Source organism: Oryctolagus cuniculus, chromosome 10 (assembly GCF_051225735.1).
Source record: "Oryctolagus cuniculus isolate XC-2025 breed Fujian yellow rabbit chromosome 10, ASM5122573v1, whole genome shotgun sequence".
In the NCBI taxonomy this organism is placed as follows: Eukaryota; Metazoa; Chordata; class Mammalia; order Lagomorpha; family Leporidae; genus Oryctolagus; species Oryctolagus cuniculus.
The window spans coordinates 30882672-30904646 of record NC_142876.1 but is presented as its reverse complement, the minus strand read 5'-3'; the positions used below and the strand labels follow the sequence as shown (position 1 = coordinate 30904646).

At 43.7% G+C, this 21975-nt stretch overlaps 1 protein-coding gene across 50 annotated transcripts in view; it reads right to left on the bottom strand.

Moving 5' to 3' along the window:
- PIAS2 (protein inhibitor of activated STAT 2) overlaps nt 1-21975 on the bottom strand; it is a 108156-nt gene that overhangs the window by 48690 nt on the left and 37491 nt on the right. For all 50 annotated transcript variants that reach the window (XR_011379338.2, XR_016214034.1, XR_016214033.1 and 47 more), the window contains 3 exons: nt 14380-14464; nt 5329-5379; nt 5089-5179 (listed from right to left, as the gene is read on the bottom strand). Coding sequence is in view for 29 of the 50 variants with exons in the window: in XM_070050211.2 (XP_069906312.2) it covers nt 5089-5179; nt 5329-5379; nt 14380-14464 (227 nt within the window). In the remaining 21 variants the exon portion in view is untranslated. The remainder of the gene's footprint in view (nt 1-5088; nt 5180-5328; nt 5380-14379; nt 14465-21975) is intronic.

Below are 21975 nucleotides of genomic sequence, written 5' to 3'. Positions count from 1 at the left end.
AGAAACCAGTATAATGAACCTCTGTATACCTACCACTCAGCTCAATAATTTATCCACGAACTATCTTTACCCACTTTATCTCCCCACACCCATCCCAATTATTTTAAAGCAAGTCCCAGATCCCAGGCATCTGTATTTTCTTCCAGTTTTGTATTTATGATGTCCTTTTAGTCTGAACCAGAATGCAAACTCCTATTTGCATTTAGTTAGGTCTCCGAAGTCTCTTTCAATCTACAGACATATCCTGCTCCCCACATCCACTTCTTTTCCAATGTTGTTAAGAGAAATCAGGAATTATGACCTGAAGGATGTTCTCATATTCTGGATTAGATTGCATTCTCATGGTATAAAGTTATGTTGCTCTACCACTCATGAATTTTAAAGATTTATTTTATTAACTATAGGAAAAGTGATGATGAAGCGGGGAGAGACAGAGATCTTCCATCCACTGGTTCACTCCCCAGATGGCCACAATAGCAGGGACTAGCCCAGAGTTATAGGCTAAACAGGAACTCCATCCTAGTCTCCCACCAGAGTGGCAGAGGCCCAATTACTTGGGTTTCGTTCTGCTGCTTTCCTAGGTGCATTAGCAGGGAGCTGGATCGGAAGTGGCATAGCCAGGACTTGAACCAATCCTCACACAAACACAACAGCTTAGCCTGCTGTGTCACAACTCTGATCCCCTTTAATTTTTATTGATTGGTTTTGCTCACATATTTTAACTGTCCCATTTTCAGTGATGCCACGAGGATCTCTCCATGTAAACTTCCCATCAAGCTTTGGCCTAACAGGTTATAGGGATGGCAACCTGATGATGGTGCTGCTGTTGATGGCTACCTAGAGTCACTGCACAATTCCAGACTGCAAGATTTTCTAATTCTATTGTATTAGTTGAAATGTTTCCTTAAAGAACTTAATGACATCAAAATCTGTTTACCTTGGGGGGCCAGCACTGTGGCATTCCCTGCTAATGTGCCTGGCAAAGTAGCTGAGGATGGCCCAATTCCTTGGGCTCCTACAACCACATGGGAGACCCAGAAGAAGCTCCTGGTTCTGGATTGGGTCAGCTCTGGCCATTGTGGCCATTTGAAGTGAATCAGTGAATGGAAGACCTCTCTGTGTCTACTTCTTTCTGGAACTCTTTCAAATAAATAAAACAAATTTTAGAAAATCTGTTTACCTTGAAACAGATGCTTTATTTGCCTTTATCAGTTTTCAAAGTAATGAGATAGTGCAACTTCCACCTAGTTTATTTTCATAGAATTATAAAAACTTTTATGTATTTGATAGTTCTGAGTCCACTGCAGTCATTCTTTTAGATTGCAACATTACCCCTAACTTACATCATGGGGCAGCCTTTTCAAATTGGGATGTATGCATGGATTTTTTTTTTTTTTTTTTTTTTTTGACAGGCAGAGTGGACAGTGAGAGAGAGAGAGAGACAGAGAGAAAGGTCTTCCTTTTCCATTGGTTCACCCTCCAATGGCCGCTGCGGCTGGTGCGCTGCACCGATCCAAAGCCAGGAGCCAGGTGTTTCTCCTGGTCTCCCATGCGGGTGCAGGGTCCAAGCACTTGGTATTACTTTGGGCCATCCTCCACTGCACTCCCGGGCCACAGCAGAGAGCTGGCCTGGAAGAGGGGCAACTGGGACAGAATCCGGCGCCCCAACCAGGACTAGAACCCGGTGTGCCGGCGCCACAGGCGGAGGATTAGCCTATTGAGCCGCGGCGCCGGCTGCATGGATTTTAAAAGCAAAAATGCTAAGTTTACTTCAGGCCAGATTTACTTAAGGCAAACCATAGCTGTGACTGCAACACAGCAGTGGGAAACAGAAAATTCATAAACTTAGAACACCTCTTAATCACCCTTCAATCTTACAGCTCTACAATTTTTTTAGTCTGTTTAAATAGAAAAATAATTCACCCTCTCAAAATAACTCCCTAAGCAAAGATAGCTGTTTTTTTCCTTCTTTTTTCCAAAGACACATGGAATTTTCTCATCAGTGTGTACACTGGCAGCCACATGGAGTAAGAGATGGAAGGACTCTGTGGCAGCTCTGTGTCTGTCCCTGCCGGATGTCACCATCCTGCAAATTCCTGCCAAGACCGGCTTACTGTCTCCCTTGCAACAGAGAAACCTGGAAAACTATCACATAAGTGTTTTATGAAACTCATCATTTCAATGTGGGTAAAGCAGCAGCTAAGCTGCTTCCATCACTATTTGATCCTTAGGTATCTGGGATGACATGCTGCTATTGTCAAAGTAATACCAGTTCCTGTTCAGTTTACTTTCAACATCAAGTACGTTGGCCAGCTGTCCTGGGTCCATAATAACTGGATATTGCAAAAAGGTCACACACATGAGGACTTGCTCCAGGACACAAATTCAAATACTCAGAGCTTTTGTGGAAAATTCCATGGCTGTGGCAAGCTTAACTTCCCAGGATGTGTTGTTCAATAACCCAGGATCATGGGCAAGTACATGTCAAACTTTTTTGTGGCCTGCTGGTGCTCTGCAACAAAGTCCCTGGGGTTCCCGTGGCAGTCAAGAGCTCAACTGAACTCTGACAGGAGAACTGTAGCATTCTTTGTGTGAGGCTGCAGCACACTCATCCTGTGATTCTCACAAATCTCAGAATCCTGCTTCATGCTAATGAAGACTGCATTTCATTACCCAATCAACAGCAACTGTGGATCGAGAGGCAGTTTGGTGAATTTTCCATTGGTCGCCTCTGAATTTTACACTAGTTGTTCTGTATTCTTTGGGATAGCACTAGCAGGTCAGTCAAGTCCCACCCATTGTCTTTTGTTTTTGAAAGGTATCTTTGCCCTTCTCCCAATGCTCCATGTTTTTCCCTTCTTCACAACTGCTCCTGGAACCACTGCAGGTCTCCGGCTTCAGGGGCGAGTAACAGAGTCATCAGACTTTGTGTTGTAGCCAGTATGTTCACAAATGGTCTCATGTAAGTATTCTCCAGGTTAGATAGTGCTTTCTGAGCAGCAATGTTCCAGAGGAAGTGCTCAGTTGCCAAACTTCCTCTCTCAAAGACTGGAAGAGTAACAAATTTTAGAGCTATGAACAGTGATACTGCACACCTCCCATGTGGAGATATCCCACAGCATGACACCGACTAGTCCATTTCGAAGTTCTGTGAACTTGTGTGTACACACACATATGTAACCACATTTTCTGCAGAAATGCCAGAGTTTGGGTAGACACAGCCCCTACCAGTGGCCCAGTCCCATGATGAGGTCTTAAGGTGTCTACAGACATTAAGAAAGCCTCTATTCCTCTTTCTTCAAAGACAGTGAGAATGATAAACAGCAATTAGAGCCAAAGAAATCTTAGCACATCTTAGGCAATGAAAAATAGGTAAGAAAAACCACAGAAAATATGCAGAGTCACTCTAAAATCTGTAATTTTCCCACGCTTCTTTTACCACACATGCGGCTACCCATGGGCATCCTTCAGCTCCAAGTAGGGTTGCTTCTTCTCTTGGTTCAGATCTTTGTACAACACATCCAGTCAAAAGACAATTCTTGAGAATCTTGTTGCTTGTGGTCACGAACTTGAGAGGCAAAATGTCCCACGGGAGTTTTCTGAACATGTATGGGACTAACTAAGCAACCCACCCTTATCACATCTACTCAAACTCTGCAATTTCCCCTTTAATCCCCAGAGGAAGGTCTCAATTGGTTTCAGTCTTACAGGCATCTTTCAAAGAGTCAGCCAGTGATGCAATGTGCTCAAGTCCTGTAAAATTCATGAAACAGTGCCTCTCAGGTCTCTAGATCCACAGCTTGTGTACAGACAAATCAGACTCCTGACAACTAAGAAAAGCCAGATCTCTTTGACTATAAAGATCAGCATAGGCCATGGATAGCTTCACTTTGGGGTTTAATTACAAGCATTTGGCTCTGGTGGAGATCACAGTTCTCTCAACCGCTCAGAGTTGCTGTTGCTCCCATACGTATTCCAGAGCCAAGGCTCAGGCTCAGCAGGAACACTGAGTAGCTTCCACATCTCCTCAGTGGTAGCTGCTATGGTGTCTGTGATGCTGAAAGGGAAACCTGCTTTACTGGTAGGTTCACTGTTCTCAGAGTGTTTTAGTTACAGAAATATGTCTCCACTTGACAAACAGGCCATATTCTACTATGGTTTCGATTATGAATGGTATCAACATAGTTAACAGATCTTAGCTCTCACTGGAAACCAATACACAGTCTACTTAAATAAAATGGTAAGACCTGACTAAACAGGAATTGAAGAGTCCAGAGGTATCCATTAGGCAAGACAGACACTGCATGTACTACACACACACACACATCTCCGAAGTTTTGAAGCTTGTATACTGCCTCAAACAACAGGGCATCAAATATCACTGCACCTTCCCACAATGTGTATCAGCGAAGTACAAGCCTAGAATTTTTAAGATTTATTTATTTGAAAGGTAGAGTGACAGAGATTTTCCATCTTTTGGATCACTCCCTAAATGGCTCCAACAGCTGGGGCTGGGCCAAAGCCAGGAGCCAGGAACTGCATCCTGATCTCTTGCATGGAAACGAGCCATCTTTTGCTGCCTTCCCAGGGATTTGGAACAGAAGCAGAGCAGCTAAGACTTGAATTGGCACTTGACATGGGATACATGGTATTACCAATGGCAGCCTAAACCCCAAAACGCTGGTCCTAAGCCTGGAATTCTTCATCTTTGTGGCCAGTGGCCCTCAGCTGCCTGTACTTTCACCATGTCATCCATGGGCCAAGCATAGCTCATCCAAATGTCGATCACAACATGCTGCTCTACATGAAGTGCCCAAGTCCCATCCTGCTGTGCTGTTTCATATGATTCCAACAGTCTTTCACAGATTCCTTGATTTCTGAAACCAGATGGTCCAGGTTCATCTTTTCCACCTCCCAAGACCTGGAATCAGCCATTATTTCTCCAAGGAGCCACAGATCCCTCTAGTGGACAATAGTATTTAATCTGGATGTTATAACTGTTCATTAGTACTGAGTTATCACTGTTTCTAGACTTGTCTGTGTTATACTAAACTTATATGAAAACCAGGTAAACAAAGTACAACTTACAGGCAAAGGAAACAGCTTCCCATTCACTTTTATACACAGACTATTGGGATAGTTATCTTCTTGAGGACAACTAGTCTCTGCCAGGCAAAGTCTACATTAAAAGAAAAAAAAAAAGGAAGGAAAGAAAATTATTCCTCAACAGTGTATTCAAACATGATTATGTGTTTTCAAATTCAGGACTATGTACATGTACATAATGAGCCAGTGTGAAATTAAGGTAGTAGAAAATATCAAACTCACCTCAGCTGAACTTGGACTGTATAATCTCTCCTGCCACCCGGCAAAAAATCTCTGTTGGAAAAAGAAAACTTTTAAGTGGATTAAGAAAGCACAGTAACAAGAACATTCTCATCAGAAAAAGTGATATTAATGTTTTTATTCTTATTCCTTAGAAGATGAATACTGGTCTACCAAAAGCCTTAATCAAAACACTAGAAGGATAACTCCCACCACTTCCTTAATTTTTAGCCATGTCTTCACAGAGATGTTAGGATATATTCATTCACAGGTACTCTGATGGTGCAGTTTTTCTGCAACAGACAATAAAGTTGCTTAACAAGAAAAAGAGCACTCTAGGTTCTCAAAGTGTTAACTCATTAATCTATTTGCTTAGTAGTTTTTACTCTTGGTTCAACAGTCTAATCACATGAAAATTTAAAAAATCTATGAAGACGCATTCACTAGATAGTCTTACAGGTCTTGGGTACAGCCTTAGCATTAGTTTTACAGCTATTCAGGTGATGCTAGTATAGAACCAGAAAAAAGGAAGCAGTACAGCATCTCTATACCATGGCAACTTCACAACTATGTACACAATTAAAAACACAGAACTTCTTTCCATTGCTAGATTAGATTCTAAGAGCCCCATATAAAATATCTTTAGTACTGAACCTTCTAAATCTTGACCACTTAAAATGGAGTCCACAGTGAAGCAGCACTGGTACTTCTCAGCAGCTTATCAGAAACGCAGAATCTCAGACCCCAGCCCAGATCTAAGAAGTAGAGTCTACATTTGAACAAGTCCCCCAGGTTACAAGGACATACATTACAGCTAAAATATCCTAAGTCCTTTTTTTTTTAAAGGATTTATTTATTTATTTGAAAGCCAGAGTTACACACAGAGAAGCAGCAGCAGACAGAGAGAGAGGTCTTCCATCCACTGGTTCACTCCCCCATTGGCCACACAGCCAGAGCTGTGCCGATCTGAAGCCAGGAACTTCTTCTGGGTCTCCCAAGAGGCTGCAGGGGCCCAAGGACTTCGGCCACCTTCTACTGCTTTCCCAGGCCATAGCAGAGAGCTGGATTGGAAGTAGAGCAGCCCAGACTCAAAACAGTACCCCTATGGGATGCTGGCACTGCAGGTGGTGGCTTTATGCACTATGCCACAGTGCCAGCCCCCATCCTAAATCTTGAACTCTGTCAGAGGGCATCATTAGGGTGGTCCTTTTTTGAGAAATCTAGAGAAGTACACGTAAGCCTCACTGCTCATGGTTTGGACCTTAGTTTGAATATTGACTTTCCCCAAAAGACCCCAATATTAAAGGCTTGGTCACCAAATATTTATGTTAATGCTAAAAGGGCAGAAACTTAATCCAATTTTGATCCAGTTATGAGGCCTTTAGAAAGTGTTTAGATTGGATTACGTTTAGGGCAGAGCTCATGCTGAAATCAGAGACTTTATAAGGGGAGACAGATAGCTGTCTCGCTGTGTGCCGAGCTACGTCACCTCAGGATTGATTCTGTCAGTAGGAAAGGCTTCACCAGAGTCAGAACCCAAAGATCCTGCTGATCTTCAACTGCAACTCCAAAATCATGAGCCAAAATTAACCTCATCCCCTCCTAAGCAGCTCCCTAGGTATTATATCATAGTACCAAAAAGCTGGCTAATATACTCATCTGGCTCTAACTAGACCAGTTTGTTTCCAATCCTCTGTTCACTGGCAGGCAGTAAAGCTCAGTAATAACCAGCTTTAGCATCACAACCTTGGACAGTCACTTAACCTTTCTTTGATTTGATTTCTACAACTGTTAAAGATGGAAAATTACTCCATCTACCTCACTGAGCTGTTGTGACAATTAAACATGTTAATAATACATGTAAGGTACCTAAGTGTAAGACATGCTCATAAGGTTGAGCAGCTGGTTGCTATAATTATTTCCTTAGGATTTGAGACTATATAAAGAATAAAGATCGCTATCATCAAGAAGTTTACAAACATAATTAGTCAAATAAATACAGTGATACTTTAATAGGAAATAAGTGCACAGCACAGTGAGACACAAAGAATGTGTTTGGAAAAATCTGGAAAGGCATCAGAGAGAAGTTAACTGTTAAACTAAACCTTGAAACATGACTCAGAGGTTGCCAGGCACAGTAAGGAGAAAGAGGATATGCAAAGGTACTGTGATGGGAAGCAGATGGTAACTAAGGAAAGGCAAACAGGAAAGCCTAGCAGGTCTGTTGGTTGCCAGAGAAGAGTAACCAGAAATTTTGATTTTTAAAGAAAGGACGACGCTGTGGATGGGCAGAGCAAGACACTGAAGAGGGCTGCCAAACAAGTATGGGCTTCATGAAGCACCACCACAGGGTTTCTAAACTCAAAGGAGAATGAATTTTGCAATGATCACATGGTCCGCTCAGAGATGCAGAGTTAAGAAACCATCACAATCGCAAAGGCAAGACATGAGGGCTTGGAAGCTATTTAGACATGACCATCAATGAGTGGTACTTAGGAAGAAAGCCTGGCAGGACTCAGGGACTGACTAGATACAAGAAGGCAGGAGAAGAGAAGGGGAGCTTCTAGGACCATGCCCAGGCTTCCAAATGGTACAGCTGGGAACAGTGATGCTGCTCACGAGTAAGGAGGGGAGGAGCAGCTTGTGGCGTTAATCTCACCCCCCACGGGGTGATGACTGCTATTCCAGCTTCACATACTAGGTACTTCAGTTTCAACAGGGCTAAGTCACTCGCCCAGGGCATGCAGATCTCAGTGACTGAGCCAGAATTTACTTTCTACTTGGTAATACTCAGAAGACCATGCTAGTTTCCTTGAAGGTTCAGCTGCATGATCAAATCCTGAATTTCAAAAGCGACAAAGAATCAACAACGTGTAGCAAAATAATGGGAAGTGGTTAGTGAAAACCGGGGTAATACAAGGAAGCCTCTCTGTCCAGGCAGACTCCAATGCCAATATTGGAAAGGGTATCTGAGGAAGAAACAGACCACAAAAATCTCCTTGAGGATAGTTTATTTTTCAACTTCGCACACTTAGTGCCTGAAATACTGTCTGGACCACAGCAGACACCAGAAACTATGTGCTAAATGAATGAGTGAATAAAGAACAAAAAACAAATAAGCAGGTTAGGGAGGAAGCCAAGTTCAACACATGCTATGCTTCATGTACCTGTAAGTCACCAAAGCAGAGGCAATGGGAAAGGCCTTTCATCACAGACAAGATGTTGGTGATTCTGCAGCCACCAATGTAAAAATAACAAAACATATTCATGAATCCCATCACAGAGCAGTGAGAATCAGATTCATTCCTGAGAATGTGTAAGAAAAATCAGCGTGAAGGACTAAGAGGGCATTTTTAGAAACACAGTACCAAGGAGAAGCAGAGTGCTAAAGCCAAGAACAGAGCTGAACCTACTTATCAATCTTTAAGAACAAAAATAAAAACTCTGAACTTGGTCTGCCACTGTGGTGTCAGTGCAGTGTCAGCATCCTATATGGGTGCCGGTTCAAGTCCCGGCTGCTCCACTTCCGATCCAGCTTCCTGCTAATGTGCCTGGAAAACTAGTGAAGGCTGGCCCAAGTTCTTGGGCCCCTGAACCCTCGTGGGAGACCTGGAAGAAGCTCCAGGCTCCTTGTTTCTGAATGGCTCAAGTCCGGCTGCTGTGACCACTTGGGGAGTGAACTGGCAGATGGAAAACTTTTCTCTTTGTTTGCCTCTCTGTGACTCTGCCTTTCAAATAAACAAATCTTTTCTTAAACTTGCATGTACTGAAGCCTCTAGCTAAGCCCTCACTACCACTGAAGGCAAAAGGGAGGCCAGATACATAGCAGTGCTTCTTTTTTTTTTTTTTTTTTTTGACAGGCAGAGTGGACAGTGAGAGAGAGAGACAGAGAGAAAGGTCTTCCTTTGCCGTTGGTTCACCCTCCAATGGCCGCCGTGGCCGGCGCGCTGCGGCCGGTGCACCGCGCTGATCCGATGGCAGGAGCCAGGAGCCAGGTGCTTTTCCTGGTCTCCCATGGGGTGCAGGGCCCAAGCACCTGGGCCATCCTCCACTGCACTCCCTGGCCACAGCAGAGAGCTGGCCTGGAAGGGGGGCAACCGGGACAGAATCCCGCACCCCGACCGGGACTAGAACCCGGTGTGCCGGCGCCGCAAGGTGGAGGATTAGCCTAGTGAGCCGCGGCGCCGGCCTAGATACATAGCAGTGCTTCTTAAATTTGCTGTACACTGGAAAAACACACAAGGAGCTTTAAAAATCATTGTTATTTGGATTCCATCCTCAGAGATTCTAATTTAATTGATACAGGATGAAACCCGAGTAAATTTTTAAAAGCTCTCCAGTGAAAAACAAGAGCAAAAGTTTAAGAACCACAAGGACAGAAGCTGCTGAAAGATATCACAAAAATTATCCAAATCCAGAATGTATTACATGCTAGAGTCAAATGAATCACTTTTATTTTTCTAAGTACAAAGTGTCATAAAATAAAAGTCTTAATGACAGGAACCAGGGTTCCTGAGGTAAGTGTTCAGTTCCAGGGTTGGGAAAGAAGGGATACAAGATCAGCCTGGAGCATCTGGAGTAGCAGAAAGGAGAGGCATGTGCAACAGACATGGTAGGGAGGGGCATCCCAAAAGCACACGTGGGTGCAGGGGCCCATAGGCTTGGGCCATCTTCTACTGCTTTCCCAGGCCACAGCAGAGAGCTGGATTGGAAGTGAAGCAGCCGGGACTCGAACCGGCGCCGATATGGGATGCCGGCACTGCAGGCGGCGGCTTTACCACATGCCACAGCACCAGCCCCATTACAACCATTTTTAAGTGTACAGTTCTGTGGCATCAAGGACATTCATACTGTTGTGCAACTATCACAACATCTATCTCTGGAACACAATTAAAATTTTTCAATGAAAATAATTAAGTTTTGGCCACTTATTTTTTGACCAACTAATACATTCACTAGATCTATTTGAACTTCACAAAGATGGTCTGAATTTTAGAAGATATAAGAAAGGATATAAAGTGAAGATTTCCCTTAATTCTGTCCCCAGCCGCCCATGTCCCCTCTGCACCAGCGGCTACTCTTTATATTTCATATAAATATGTGTTTATTTAGGCATGTTAAGCCAATTCTACACATACAATCTTTTAAAGACAACTGGCAGCACACTATTCACAATTCTGTCCCTTGCTTGGTTCACTTAAACAGATAACTTGAAATATTTATCTTTACACCTACTTACTTCAAAAGCCTACATAATCCTGCAATGAGGCTTTCCCATATCTCTAAGGCTTTATAGTGACCCCTCCCTCCTATAAATCAGCTCTTATTTGTCATTACTCAACTGGCTCTAAGATACTGTGCAATCCAACAAACATTTTATGTACATGAGCTGATTCACTAGCAAGACTGCAATGCAAACAAGCTGTAGAAAAGGATGTCACGGAACACAGTGCCTTGTACCTCATGAACACCTAGTAAATGCTGATCCCAAGCAACGGATCAAAGAATAACAAAAAGTAAAAACTCATGACATGGTTTAGGGATATAAAATATAACATCTAATTGGTTTTATTTGTCATTTTATTATTATCCATAAGATTGCCAGAAGCCATTCTATTTACATGTGCACCACTCTTTGGAACCTCAAACGTCAGAGAGTCTGATTATAAAATAATGTTCAGATTTTTGCTGATAAATAATTTTAACAAAATGTGATTAGCCAAAGAATCTAAGCTCTATGGGCTCGGTCTGGCTTGGGCCGGGGCAGGAGGGGAGTGGGTGGGGGCCCGAGGGACCTGCACCTGTGCCTGTGTGGGAGCTGGGCTCTGTCTGGCTTGGACCAGGACAGGAGTGGAGTGGGAGGCCAAGGGACCTGCACCTGTGTGGGAGCTGGGCTCAGTCTGGCTCAGGCCGGGGCAGGAGGGGAGTGGGGTCCGAGGGGCCTGCGTCTGTGTGGGAGCTGGGCTCCTGCGGTGTTTTCCCTGACTCTGCACACAAAGCTCATGTGGATGGGAAGAACAAGGTGGTCACCACCCCAGCCTTCAGGGGTGAGGCCGCACTGCACCACATCCACGACGGCATCGGCCTCATGGTGAAGAAGGTGCTGGAACTCACGGGGAAGTGACGGCGGCCCCGCGGCACCCCAGCTCCGGCCCTAGAGTGGGGCCACCTCTGGCTGAAGGGGCGGGGGTTTATTTTTCTGCTTCCATCTGTAGCTTTCTCCCAGGGAGGGGCCCCTTGATACCTGGGCATGGGGTGGGCCCGGACCCTCGGTCCCCTCCCAGGCACACGGGGTGGGCAGCTGCCAGTGTGCCCCCGCCCCTCAGCTGTTGGTCCTGGCATTAAAGTAAAAGCTCTTTCAGGAGAATCAAATGGAAAAACACAATTCCAGTCTTGGGCTCATGGCTCAGGAATCTTAGTTTTGGGAAGAAAAAAATTTTTAGGTTTACAAGTTTAATCAAGAAACCAGAAACAACATTTACTGAAGAAAGCCCCCTGGGTCGCCACACGTGAGGCCGGACCCCAGGTCCCTGGCAGAGCGCTGGGCCCAGTCCCGGCCGCTCCAGCCCGGCTCCCTGCACCTGGGAGAGCAGTGGAAGACGGCTGGGTGCTGGGGCCCTGCACCCATGTGGGAGACCTGGGAGGAGCTCCTGGCCCAGCCCTGACCTCCGTGGCCATTTGGGGAGTGGACCATTGAGGGGAATAGTTCTGCCTCTCTCTGTCCTGCCTTTCAGAAAATAAATCTTTAAAAGAAAAAAAAAAAAAGAATCTAAGCTGTATTCCATATAGTAACATTGTATCTTCAATATGTTAGGTGTTTAAAAAGTTCCATAAACCTGGATCAACCACCTTGGGAGCCCCACCACACATATGGACATTAACAGATTCTGAAAAGTCCTGTTACAAATAACTTACATAACTGTTCAATACAGAATTTCCCAAAGTTACAGTGCCCTTATTTCTGAAAATCTCTAACATCTCTAGTGTTCCAATGAATAGATGAAAGGAGGAAAAGAGCGCTCATTTGCTGAACTCCTCACTCTGATTTTAACTCTCAGTCCCAAAAAATCATTACATCTCCAAGAATCTCAGCTTTCTTAAGCACAATCTTGTAAGAATGCAATTTTAAAGAGTCACATAAATAACATTAACACCAACGACGACTTTTAGTCAGCTTCTCATTACTACAACCAAAATGTCTGATGGAGTTCACTTATGAAGGAGAGAGGTTTACTTCAGATTGCTTTTGGAGTCCATAGTCCAAGACTGGGCAGCCTCATCAATCCTCCATCTTCAAGGATAGAGGCTGGCAATGGTGGTGGCCCACGTGTGGAAAAGAATAACATAGTGAGCCAGGAAGCTGAGGGCACAGCTGGGCCCCACTTGGTCTCACAGGAACCAAGTTCTCAGAGAAGTCCACAACAACCTAAAGACCTCCCACTGGGCCTACTTCCTAGACCCTTACCTGTATCAAATACCAATCCTTAATCCAGTAACATACGACTCCGGGGACCAAGCCTTCAACAGACGGGCCTTTGGGGTATACCCAATCAATTATTCAACCAACAGCTATATTTTAAATAATGAAGTATACATTACAGATTTCCTTTTCTTTGCTCTTACGTCTCTTAGTTCATCTGCCATTTACAAATGTAACTACTTCAATGTTACACTTTCAAAAATGTCTCAGGTTAAAATGATAAAGTTATGGCCACCCCATCTTCGGGTGGTTATCACAAATTCCTTTTTATCTGCTATATTTGAAATAAAGTTTTCATTTAAAAACTTATTTCCAGCAGCAGGTGGCTGACACAAGAGTTTAGATGCTGCTTGGGACACTTACATCCCACATTGGAATGCCCGAGTTAGAGGCCCAGTCCCACTTCTGATTCCAAATTCCCATTAATGTGTACACTGGGAGACATCAGGTGATGGCTCAAGTACTTGGGTCCCGCACAGCCACAGGGGTGACCATGACTGAGTTTTTGACTCCCATCTTAGACGTGGCTCAGCCCCAGCTACTGCAGGCATTCAGGGAGCGAACCAGTGGATGGAAGATCTCTTTCTGCCTTTCAAAAAAAATAAAAACAATTTAAAAATTATTTCCAAATACGACAAACAGTAACTTAAAAGATTGAGGTTTTATGCAAAAGTTACATGTTTTTCTAATAGAGGCAGTGCTGTAGCATAGGGGGTAAAGCCACTATCTGTGGCACAAGCATCACATATGGGAGGTGGTTCAAGTCCCAGCTGCTCCACTTCCAATCCAGCTCCCTGCTAATGGCCTGCAAAAGCAGCAGAGGACGGCCCAAGTGCTTGGGCCCCTGTACCCACACGGGACATCCAGAAGAGGCTTCTGGCTTAGATCAGCCCCGCTCTGGCCATTGTAGCCATTTAGGGAGTAAACCAGTGGACGGAAGACCTTACTCCGTCTCTCTCTAATTCTGCCCTGCAAATAAATAATTCTTTAAAAAAATTTTTTTTTTCATTTGGGGAGTGAACCAGCGAATGGAAGACTTCTCTGTCTCTACCTCTCACTGTCAGTGACTCTACTTTTCAAATAAATAAATAAAATCTTTAAAAAATTTTTTTGTCCTAATACATAAATATTTGCCTAACCTTAATCAAAACGGATTTCTCTTACTCAAGGAGAAACAGTCTGTTAGGGACTGAACATACACTGACTTCAACATTTGTATGCTGAAGCCCTAACTCCCAAAGTGACTATGTTTGGAAATAGCACCTTGAAAGAGTCAATGAAGGTTAAATGAAGCCCAGAAGGATGGGTTCCTAATCCAACATGAGTGATGTCCTTCCAAGAAGAGGAAAAGACACCAGGGATGCACTGAGACAAAGGAAAAGCCATGCGAAGAAAGAAACAAAGACCTGAGAAGAAACCAAATCTGCCAACAACTTGATTTTGGACCAGCGCCTCCAGAATTCTGAGAAACAGTTTCCGTGTTGAAGCCAGCCAGTCGAGATTTTGTTCTGGCAGCACCAGAAGACTAAAGCTGTGATATTCAAGAAGAAATACATTCCCAACATTCCTCTTACCTGGATATGCATATCTCTCTAACTTGTTGAGGTGTCAAAGCAAAAATAAAAAACTTCTCTTGAAATCGTTGAATACTGCTTTGAACTGAGGAGGAAAAAAGATAATTTCAGTAACAAATACAAGGAAATAAGAAAGTACTTCTGATAAGAAGTATCTGCCAAATTCTAAAATGTTTAAGGCTTAAACACTCGAAAATCAAGCAGTGAACTGCATTCATCGTGAAATCATGAGTAAAGTCACTCCAAAAGCATCTTTAAGCATTTAATCATTATTTATTCTAAAACACTATTTATAATATACAAGAGCATGCAAAATTTCATGAAAATACTTACTATGAAAAAACTGTTTGGATTTCAAATTGTTTTATACTAAAAGAAACTCGTACTGATTTGTTAATGGCTGACAAGAGGATCTAGTTTAAGTCACAAGAAGGACAAGACATCAGTTTGGAAGAGTTACTATCAGAACATTCATGAACTGTGTCAAAACTAAAGCAAAATGAAACAAATTTAAAAAGAAGCTTGGGTATAAGACTGGAGAAATCACTGATGCTTTATGCAAAGTTCATGTAAATAGGCCCCAAAGAAATCAACAGTTTAGGGGCCGGCGCTATGGTGTAGCAGGTAAAGCCACTATTTGCAGTGCCAGCATCCCAAATGGGTGCCGGTTTGAGTCCTGGCTGCTCCACTTCCAATCCAGCTCCCTGCATAGGTGCATGGGAAAGCAGCAGAGAGCTCTAGTCCTTGGGACCCTGCATCCACGTGGGAGACCCGAAATAAGCTCCTGGCTTCAGATGGACTCAGCTCTAGCCACTGGGGACATTTGGGGTGTGAACCAGCAGATGAAAGAACTCTCTCACACTCTCTCTCTCTGGCTCTTTCAAATAAATCTTAATTTCTTAAATGTTCTAAAAAAAATGAAATCAGCAGTTAATCTGCTAACTTGTTTTAAGTAGGGAAGATGAAACCTGCAGTAGCAGCCCACCCACATTAATTTGTGAGAGAGGGGAAAAAAAAATCCTTTTGTGCCCTACACAGAGAGGACTGTTACCAGCAGAAACAATAGCCAACACCATAGACATCTGACTTAGGTTAGCTTACACACTTCTGACTGAAACCTTCAGAGCTGAACCAACATTCTACTCAATAGGTAGCAAAACTGTTGCAGCCAGATCAGTTACAAACAAGAGTAGGCTTTCAATGGAAAAAAAATTTTTTTAAGATTTATTTGAGGCCGGCGTTGCGGCTCAATGGGCTAATCATCCGCCTGCGGAGCTGGCACCCCGGGTTCTAGTCCCGGTCGGGCGCCTGATACTGTCCCGGTTGCTCCTCTTCTAGTCCAGCTCTCTGCTGTGGCCCGGGAGTGCAGTGGAGGATGGCCCAAGTGCTTGGGCCCTGCACCCACATGGGAGACCAGGAGAAGCACCTGGCTCCTGATCAGTGTGGTGCGCCAGCCGCAGCGGCCATTTGGGGGTGAACCAACGGAAAAGGAAGGAAGACCTTTCTCTCTGGCTCTCTCTCCCACTGTTCACTCTGCCTGTCGGAACAAAAAAAAAAAAAAAAAAAGATTTATTTGAAAAGCAGAGTTACAGACACAGAAGGGGAGATAGAGATCTTGCTTCTACTGGTTCATTCCCTAAACAGTCACAACAACCAGGGTTGGGCCAGGACAAGAGCCTCCTCTTTGTCTCCCACGTGGGTGCAGGGGCCCAAGCACTTGAACCATCCTCCACTGCTTTCCCAGGTGCATCAGCAGAGAGCTGGATTGGAAGTGGAGCAGCTGGGACTCAAATAGCAGCCCATATGGCATGCAGGCAACATAGGCAGCGGCTCAACCCTTAAGCCGCAACGCAAACCCACCAATGGAAATTTTAAACAAGCAGGATCAAGATCCCAAAACATTTCCTTGAAGAACTGGAAATGCAGCTTTATGAGAATGATCCTGATGTCAAAGCCATGTCTATCAAGAGTTGGAAGTGATTCAGTCAAAGCAAAAGTGGACTGATTGGTCAAGAGCAAAGGGCATGGCAATAGTTATTTCAGATGTCCAGGCCTGTGTTTCTGTGTTTTGTTTTTTGTTTGACTTTCTGGAGGGCCAACTAATGACAACATCTGATTACTATGAGAGGGTTTTTGAGCAAGTCAGCCAAAGCTTAAGCAGAAAAACACCCAAGAAAGTTTTACTACAGACTCTTTCTCCTGTTCATTCCTCTCAGCAAACAAGGGCAAATATTTACAAGTTCAATGACAAGTCATCAGGCATCCACCTTACAGTCCTGATTTGGCTCCTTCTGACATGTTTTTTATTTAAAAAAAAAATCTTCAAAGAACATTCACAGTTTTCTTCAGACTGCACTGAAGTGGTTAAATTCCCAGGACCCTTAGTTGTTTAGAGAAGGATTACATGGCTAACATCACTTACCAAGGTGTCCTATAGTTGACACAGTATATGTTGAAAAGTAAAATTTAGGGGCTGGTGCTGTGGCGCAGCAGGTTAACGCCTTGGCCTGAAGCACCAGCATCCCATGAGTGCTGGTTCGAGACACAACTGCTCCACTTCCAATCCAGCTCTCTGCTGTGGTCTGAGAAAGCAGTAGAAGACGACCCAAGTCCTTGGGCCCCTGCACCGGTGTGGGAGACCCGGAAGAAGCTCCTGGCTCCTGGCTTCAGATCGGCACAGCCAACTGGGGAGTGAACCATCGGATGGAAGACCCCTCCCTCTCTCTGCCTCTCCTCTCTGTGTAACTCTGACTTTCAAATAAATGAATAAATCTTTATAGAAAAAAGAAAAGTAAAATTTATATCTTTTAATTAAATTTTTCCATGAACTTTTCTCATTTGGCCAAAATATAATAAAGCATTTCAATATTACATTTCTTTTTTTTTTTTTTTCTTTTTTTGACAGGCAGAGTGGACAGTGAGAGTGAGAGAGAGAGAGAAAGGTCTTCCTTTTCCGTTGGTTCACCCTCCAATGGCCGCCGCGGCCAGTGCGCTGTGGCCGGCGCACCGCGCTGATCCGATGGCAGGAGCCAGGTGCTTCTCCTGGTCTCCCATGGGGTGCAGGGCCCAAGCACTTGGGCCATCCTCCACTGCACTCCCTGGCCACAGCAGAGAGCTGGCCTGGAAGAGGGCCAACTGGGACAGAATCCGGCGCCCTGACTGGGACTAGAACCTGGTATGCCGGCGCCGCTAGGTGGAGGATTAGCCTATTGAGCCACGGTGCCGGCCTCAATATTACATTTCATCCTCAAGTAAAGCCTCATCTAAAGATCTGAGAAGTCAGGTACAAGTTCCCAGGACAAAGTCTTTGTTTCTTTGCCATGGTTTTGTTCTCACTGCTTTATATTTATTCAGAACATGTAAAAGAAAATTTTAAATTTCAAAACCTGTTATGTAGCTAGAGTTATAAAAATACATAATTGCTGGGGTTAGCACTGTGATGCAGTAGGTTAAGCTGCCACCTGCAATGCTGGTACCAGAAGAGCGCCAGTTCAAGTCCCAGCTTCTCCACTTCTAATCCAGCTCCCTACTAATGTGCCTAGGAAATCGGCAGAAGATGGTTCAAATACTTGGGTCCCTGCCACCTATGTGGATGACCTGGATGGAGTTCCTGGCTCTTGGCCCTGCCTTGGCTGTTGCAGCCATTCCATCAAAGGAGTGAACCAGCAGATAGAAAATCTTTCTGTCACTCTGCCTTTCAAACAAAATAATTTTTTTTTAAAGATACATACTTGAGTCAGGCATTGTGGCACAGCAGGTTAAGCAGCTGCTTGGATACCTATATCCCATATCAGAGAACCTAGGATCAAGTCCTGCTTCCATTTCTGATGCAGCTTCCTACTAATGCACACCCTGGGAGACAGCAGATGGCGGCTCAGGTACTTACATGGTTCCTACAACCCATGTGGGAAACCAGGATAGAGTTCCTGGCTCCTGGTTTCAGACTGGCTCAGCCCTGGCTACTGCAGGAATTTCAGGCGTGAACTAACAGATGGAAGACTTCTACCTCTACCTATACCTCTGTTGCTCTGCCTTTCAAATGAAACAGTTTAGTAGAGAGCAATTATTTTCATATACAAGGTTACCTAATTAAAAAAGACTACTCAGGGGCCGGCGCTGTGGCACAGCAGGTAAAGCCGCTGCCTGCAATGTCAGCATCCCATATAAGACCCAGTTTGAGTCCGAGCTGCTCCACTTCTGAGCCAGGTCTCTGCTATGGCCTAGGAAAGCAGAAGAGAGCCCAGGTGCTTGGGCCCCTGCACTTATATGGATTCCCCGAAAGAAGCTCCTGGCTCCTGGCTTCGGATCAGCCCAGCTCCAGCCATTGTGATCATCTGGAGAGTGAACCAGCAGATGGAAGATCTTTCTCTCTGCCTCTGCCTCTCTGTAACTCTGCCTTTCAAATAAATAAACACATAAATCTTAAAAAAAAAAAGACAAAAGACTACTCAGCAAAGTCATTAAACTAAACTGCACTTATGTCACAAATAACTATAGGATATTAATGCTGATGAATTAGTCAATGATGTTCTAGTGTCCATTAAAACAAAAACAAAACAAGCTAATATAAAATCTTCTACTTCCTAACTGGAACTGCAATACCCACAGGAGGGCAAAGTGCCCCCTCTGTACATTATAAACAGTTAAGTGGCAAACATAAAAAAAATTATTTTTCTTCTTGGGGCCGGCACCGTGGCTCACTTGGCTAATTCTCCACCTGCATCCTATATAGGCGCCAAGTTCTAGTCCCGGTTGCTCCTCTTCCCATCCAGCTCTCTGCTGTGGCCCGGGAAGGCAGTGGAAGATGATGGCCCAAGTGCTTGGGCCCCTGCACCCGCATGGGAGACCAGGAGGTAGCACCTGGCTCCTGGCTTCGGATCGGAGTAGTTCCAGCCGTAGTGGCCACTTGGGGGGTGAACCAACGGAAGGAAGATCTTTCTCTCTCTCACTGTCTAACTCTGTCAAATAATAAGAAAAAATTTCAAAAAAAATTGTTTTCTTCTTGTGATTTCCTTAAAAAGATAACTTTAAAGAAAAAGTAATGGTAATCAAAGACAGAATTTATAACATAGGTAGATGTGAAAGTATGACAACAGCAAAAAAGGAGGGGGTAGATAAATGAAATTACCTGCCCACTAACTGTGTTTCTTGCCTCATTCTTCTAAGCCTGATTAACATAAATCTCCTTAAAGACAGGATCACTGTTAAGTGTGTCAAAAAACAGCAAGAATCTAAACTGCAAAGTTGGGCAAAACACCCTCAGTGAACTGACCACAATAAAAAGCAGTTTTAGAGGCTCTGCCTTAGATAACTGTAGTCAACCTAGCCAGAAATGTTACCATAAAACATAGATTTTACATTTGAAGCTGGAGTGCCTCCATCATCAGCATATGAAGCATACATGTATAACAAAGAAATTATAGTTTACTATCAGCAGTTTATATCATAATAGATCTTTCTAGAATATTTTTGGCTTTACCTATCATTTATTTGCTGCCAAATTTTCAACCCAGACCAAAATCTCAAATAACCACCCTGTTCCTGTGGGACAGCAGACCTGTTTCATCATGCCTTACCAAACTGGCCTTCAGAAAACTTGCAGCGGAAGACTGTGCAAATGCTAAAAAACCCAATTTGTTTTGGTTTTTACTGATGGTTTCTAGGTTGTCAGTTTTAGAACAGCAGCCACATGCACAGTAAATTCACCAAAAGGTAAGTCCATTGGCTAAACTGTCATTTTGGTATGGATCATGAAAAAGAACAGCAGGACGTTAAGTAAAAGCATGCAAGTTTTGCCAAGTATTTTGTCCTCATTAATGTCTACACTTTGGGATCAAAAAATCGATTCTGCATAATATCATGAATGCTTTCATGTTAAGAGTGTCTGAAAGGGAAAATTTAACACAAATCAATGACAATACATATGTGTTTATTCAAACCCTTTCCTTTTTCAACAATGCTGCATAATGCAGATTCTGAATTTCCAACACAGCTACAACAGTACCTTGCCCATCATGTCATCCTTCCAGTTGTGTAGTGGGGTCCACATCACCCTCCCTTTCAGTCCAAATGGCACTTTGTGACTGCTTAACCAACAACGTATGGTGTAAGGGGCTGCTACACAACATGCAAGGACGGATCATAAAAGTGTCATGTGTTGCTTCCTTACTGTCAGAACACTTATTTCTCATGCTAGAAAGAAAACCAAACTAGACCACGTGTAGGAATGAATTCCAGCCAATAGAAAAACTGAGCTCAAGCCATTCAGTAGGTAGCACAGCCATCAGATCTGTCAGTAAAGATGTCTCCCAGTGATCAGAGCTCCGACCTATCATGCCATCCCCAGCATTTAAGTCTTCTCAGCTAAGACCCCAGACATCTTGGGATAGAGAAGCCATTCACGTTCTGCCTTCCAAATTCCTGATCCAGAGAATCCATGAGCATAATAAAACACCTGTTTTATACCACTATGCTTTGAAATAGTATCACACAGCAAGAGTAAAAGAGTGATAATTTCATTTAGTAATTTTAGCATAACCTTATAAATTTCAAATTACACTCAGATTCATTTATAATGACTACTAACTGACAAGGCCTGCTAAAATGATCTGCAAATATATGCCCAAGAAATAACATCAGGAAAGACTATCACAGCACAAAACTCGGGAGGTGGGGGGGTAGGGTGTTACCCTCAGAGGCTACAAGGTGGCACAGAAACTCTACATTTCAAAAATGTCTTTTGAGGCCAGTGCTGTGGCTCACTTGGCTAATCCTCCGCCTGCAGCACCGACACCCCAGGTTCTAGTCCCAGTCGGGACGCCGGATTCTGTCCCAGTTGCTCCTCTTCCAGGCCAGCTCTCTGCTGTGGCCAGGGAGGGCAGTGGAGGATGGCCCAAGTGCTTGGGTCCCTGCACTTGCATGGGAGACCAGGAGGAAGCTCCTGGCTCCTGGCTTCAGATCGGCGCAATGTGCCAGCCGCAGCGGCCACTTAGGGGATGAAACAACAGAAGGAAGACCTTTCTCTCTGTCTCTCTCTCTAACTCTGCCTATCAAAAAAAAAAAAAAAAAAAAAAAAAGTCTTTTGAATGAGAGGAAAAAATACAATATGCAAAGAAATGGTTAACTATTGGTATGACTGGTGGGTTAAAAAATGAGATTCCTAGGGACTTTCCCTGTTATAGTTCTGCAATGTTTAGTTTTTCAATTACAAGGATTAGTTACTTTAGTAATCTAAGAATGAAGAAATTCTAAGGAATCAAACATTCATACACAAAACTCAGAAGGATTTCACAGAACATTAAACAGCTAGACCTATCAGCACTTTATGCTGCATACATAGTGAAGAGACAGCCAGCTACTGAAGGATTTATAGAGAATACCATTATATAAATTCCAAAAACAAGCTGACCAAACCTACCCCTTTTTCACATATATACCTATACAGTAAAGCAAGCTAAGGAAGGAACATAAAATGCATGGTAATGATTTAGCTCAGGTAAAAGAGAGTCAAGGAGAGGGCTTTAAAGACAGAGTAATGTTCCTTGTTTCTTTTTTAGAAGATTTATTTTTAAAGATTTATTTATTACGAAAGGCAGA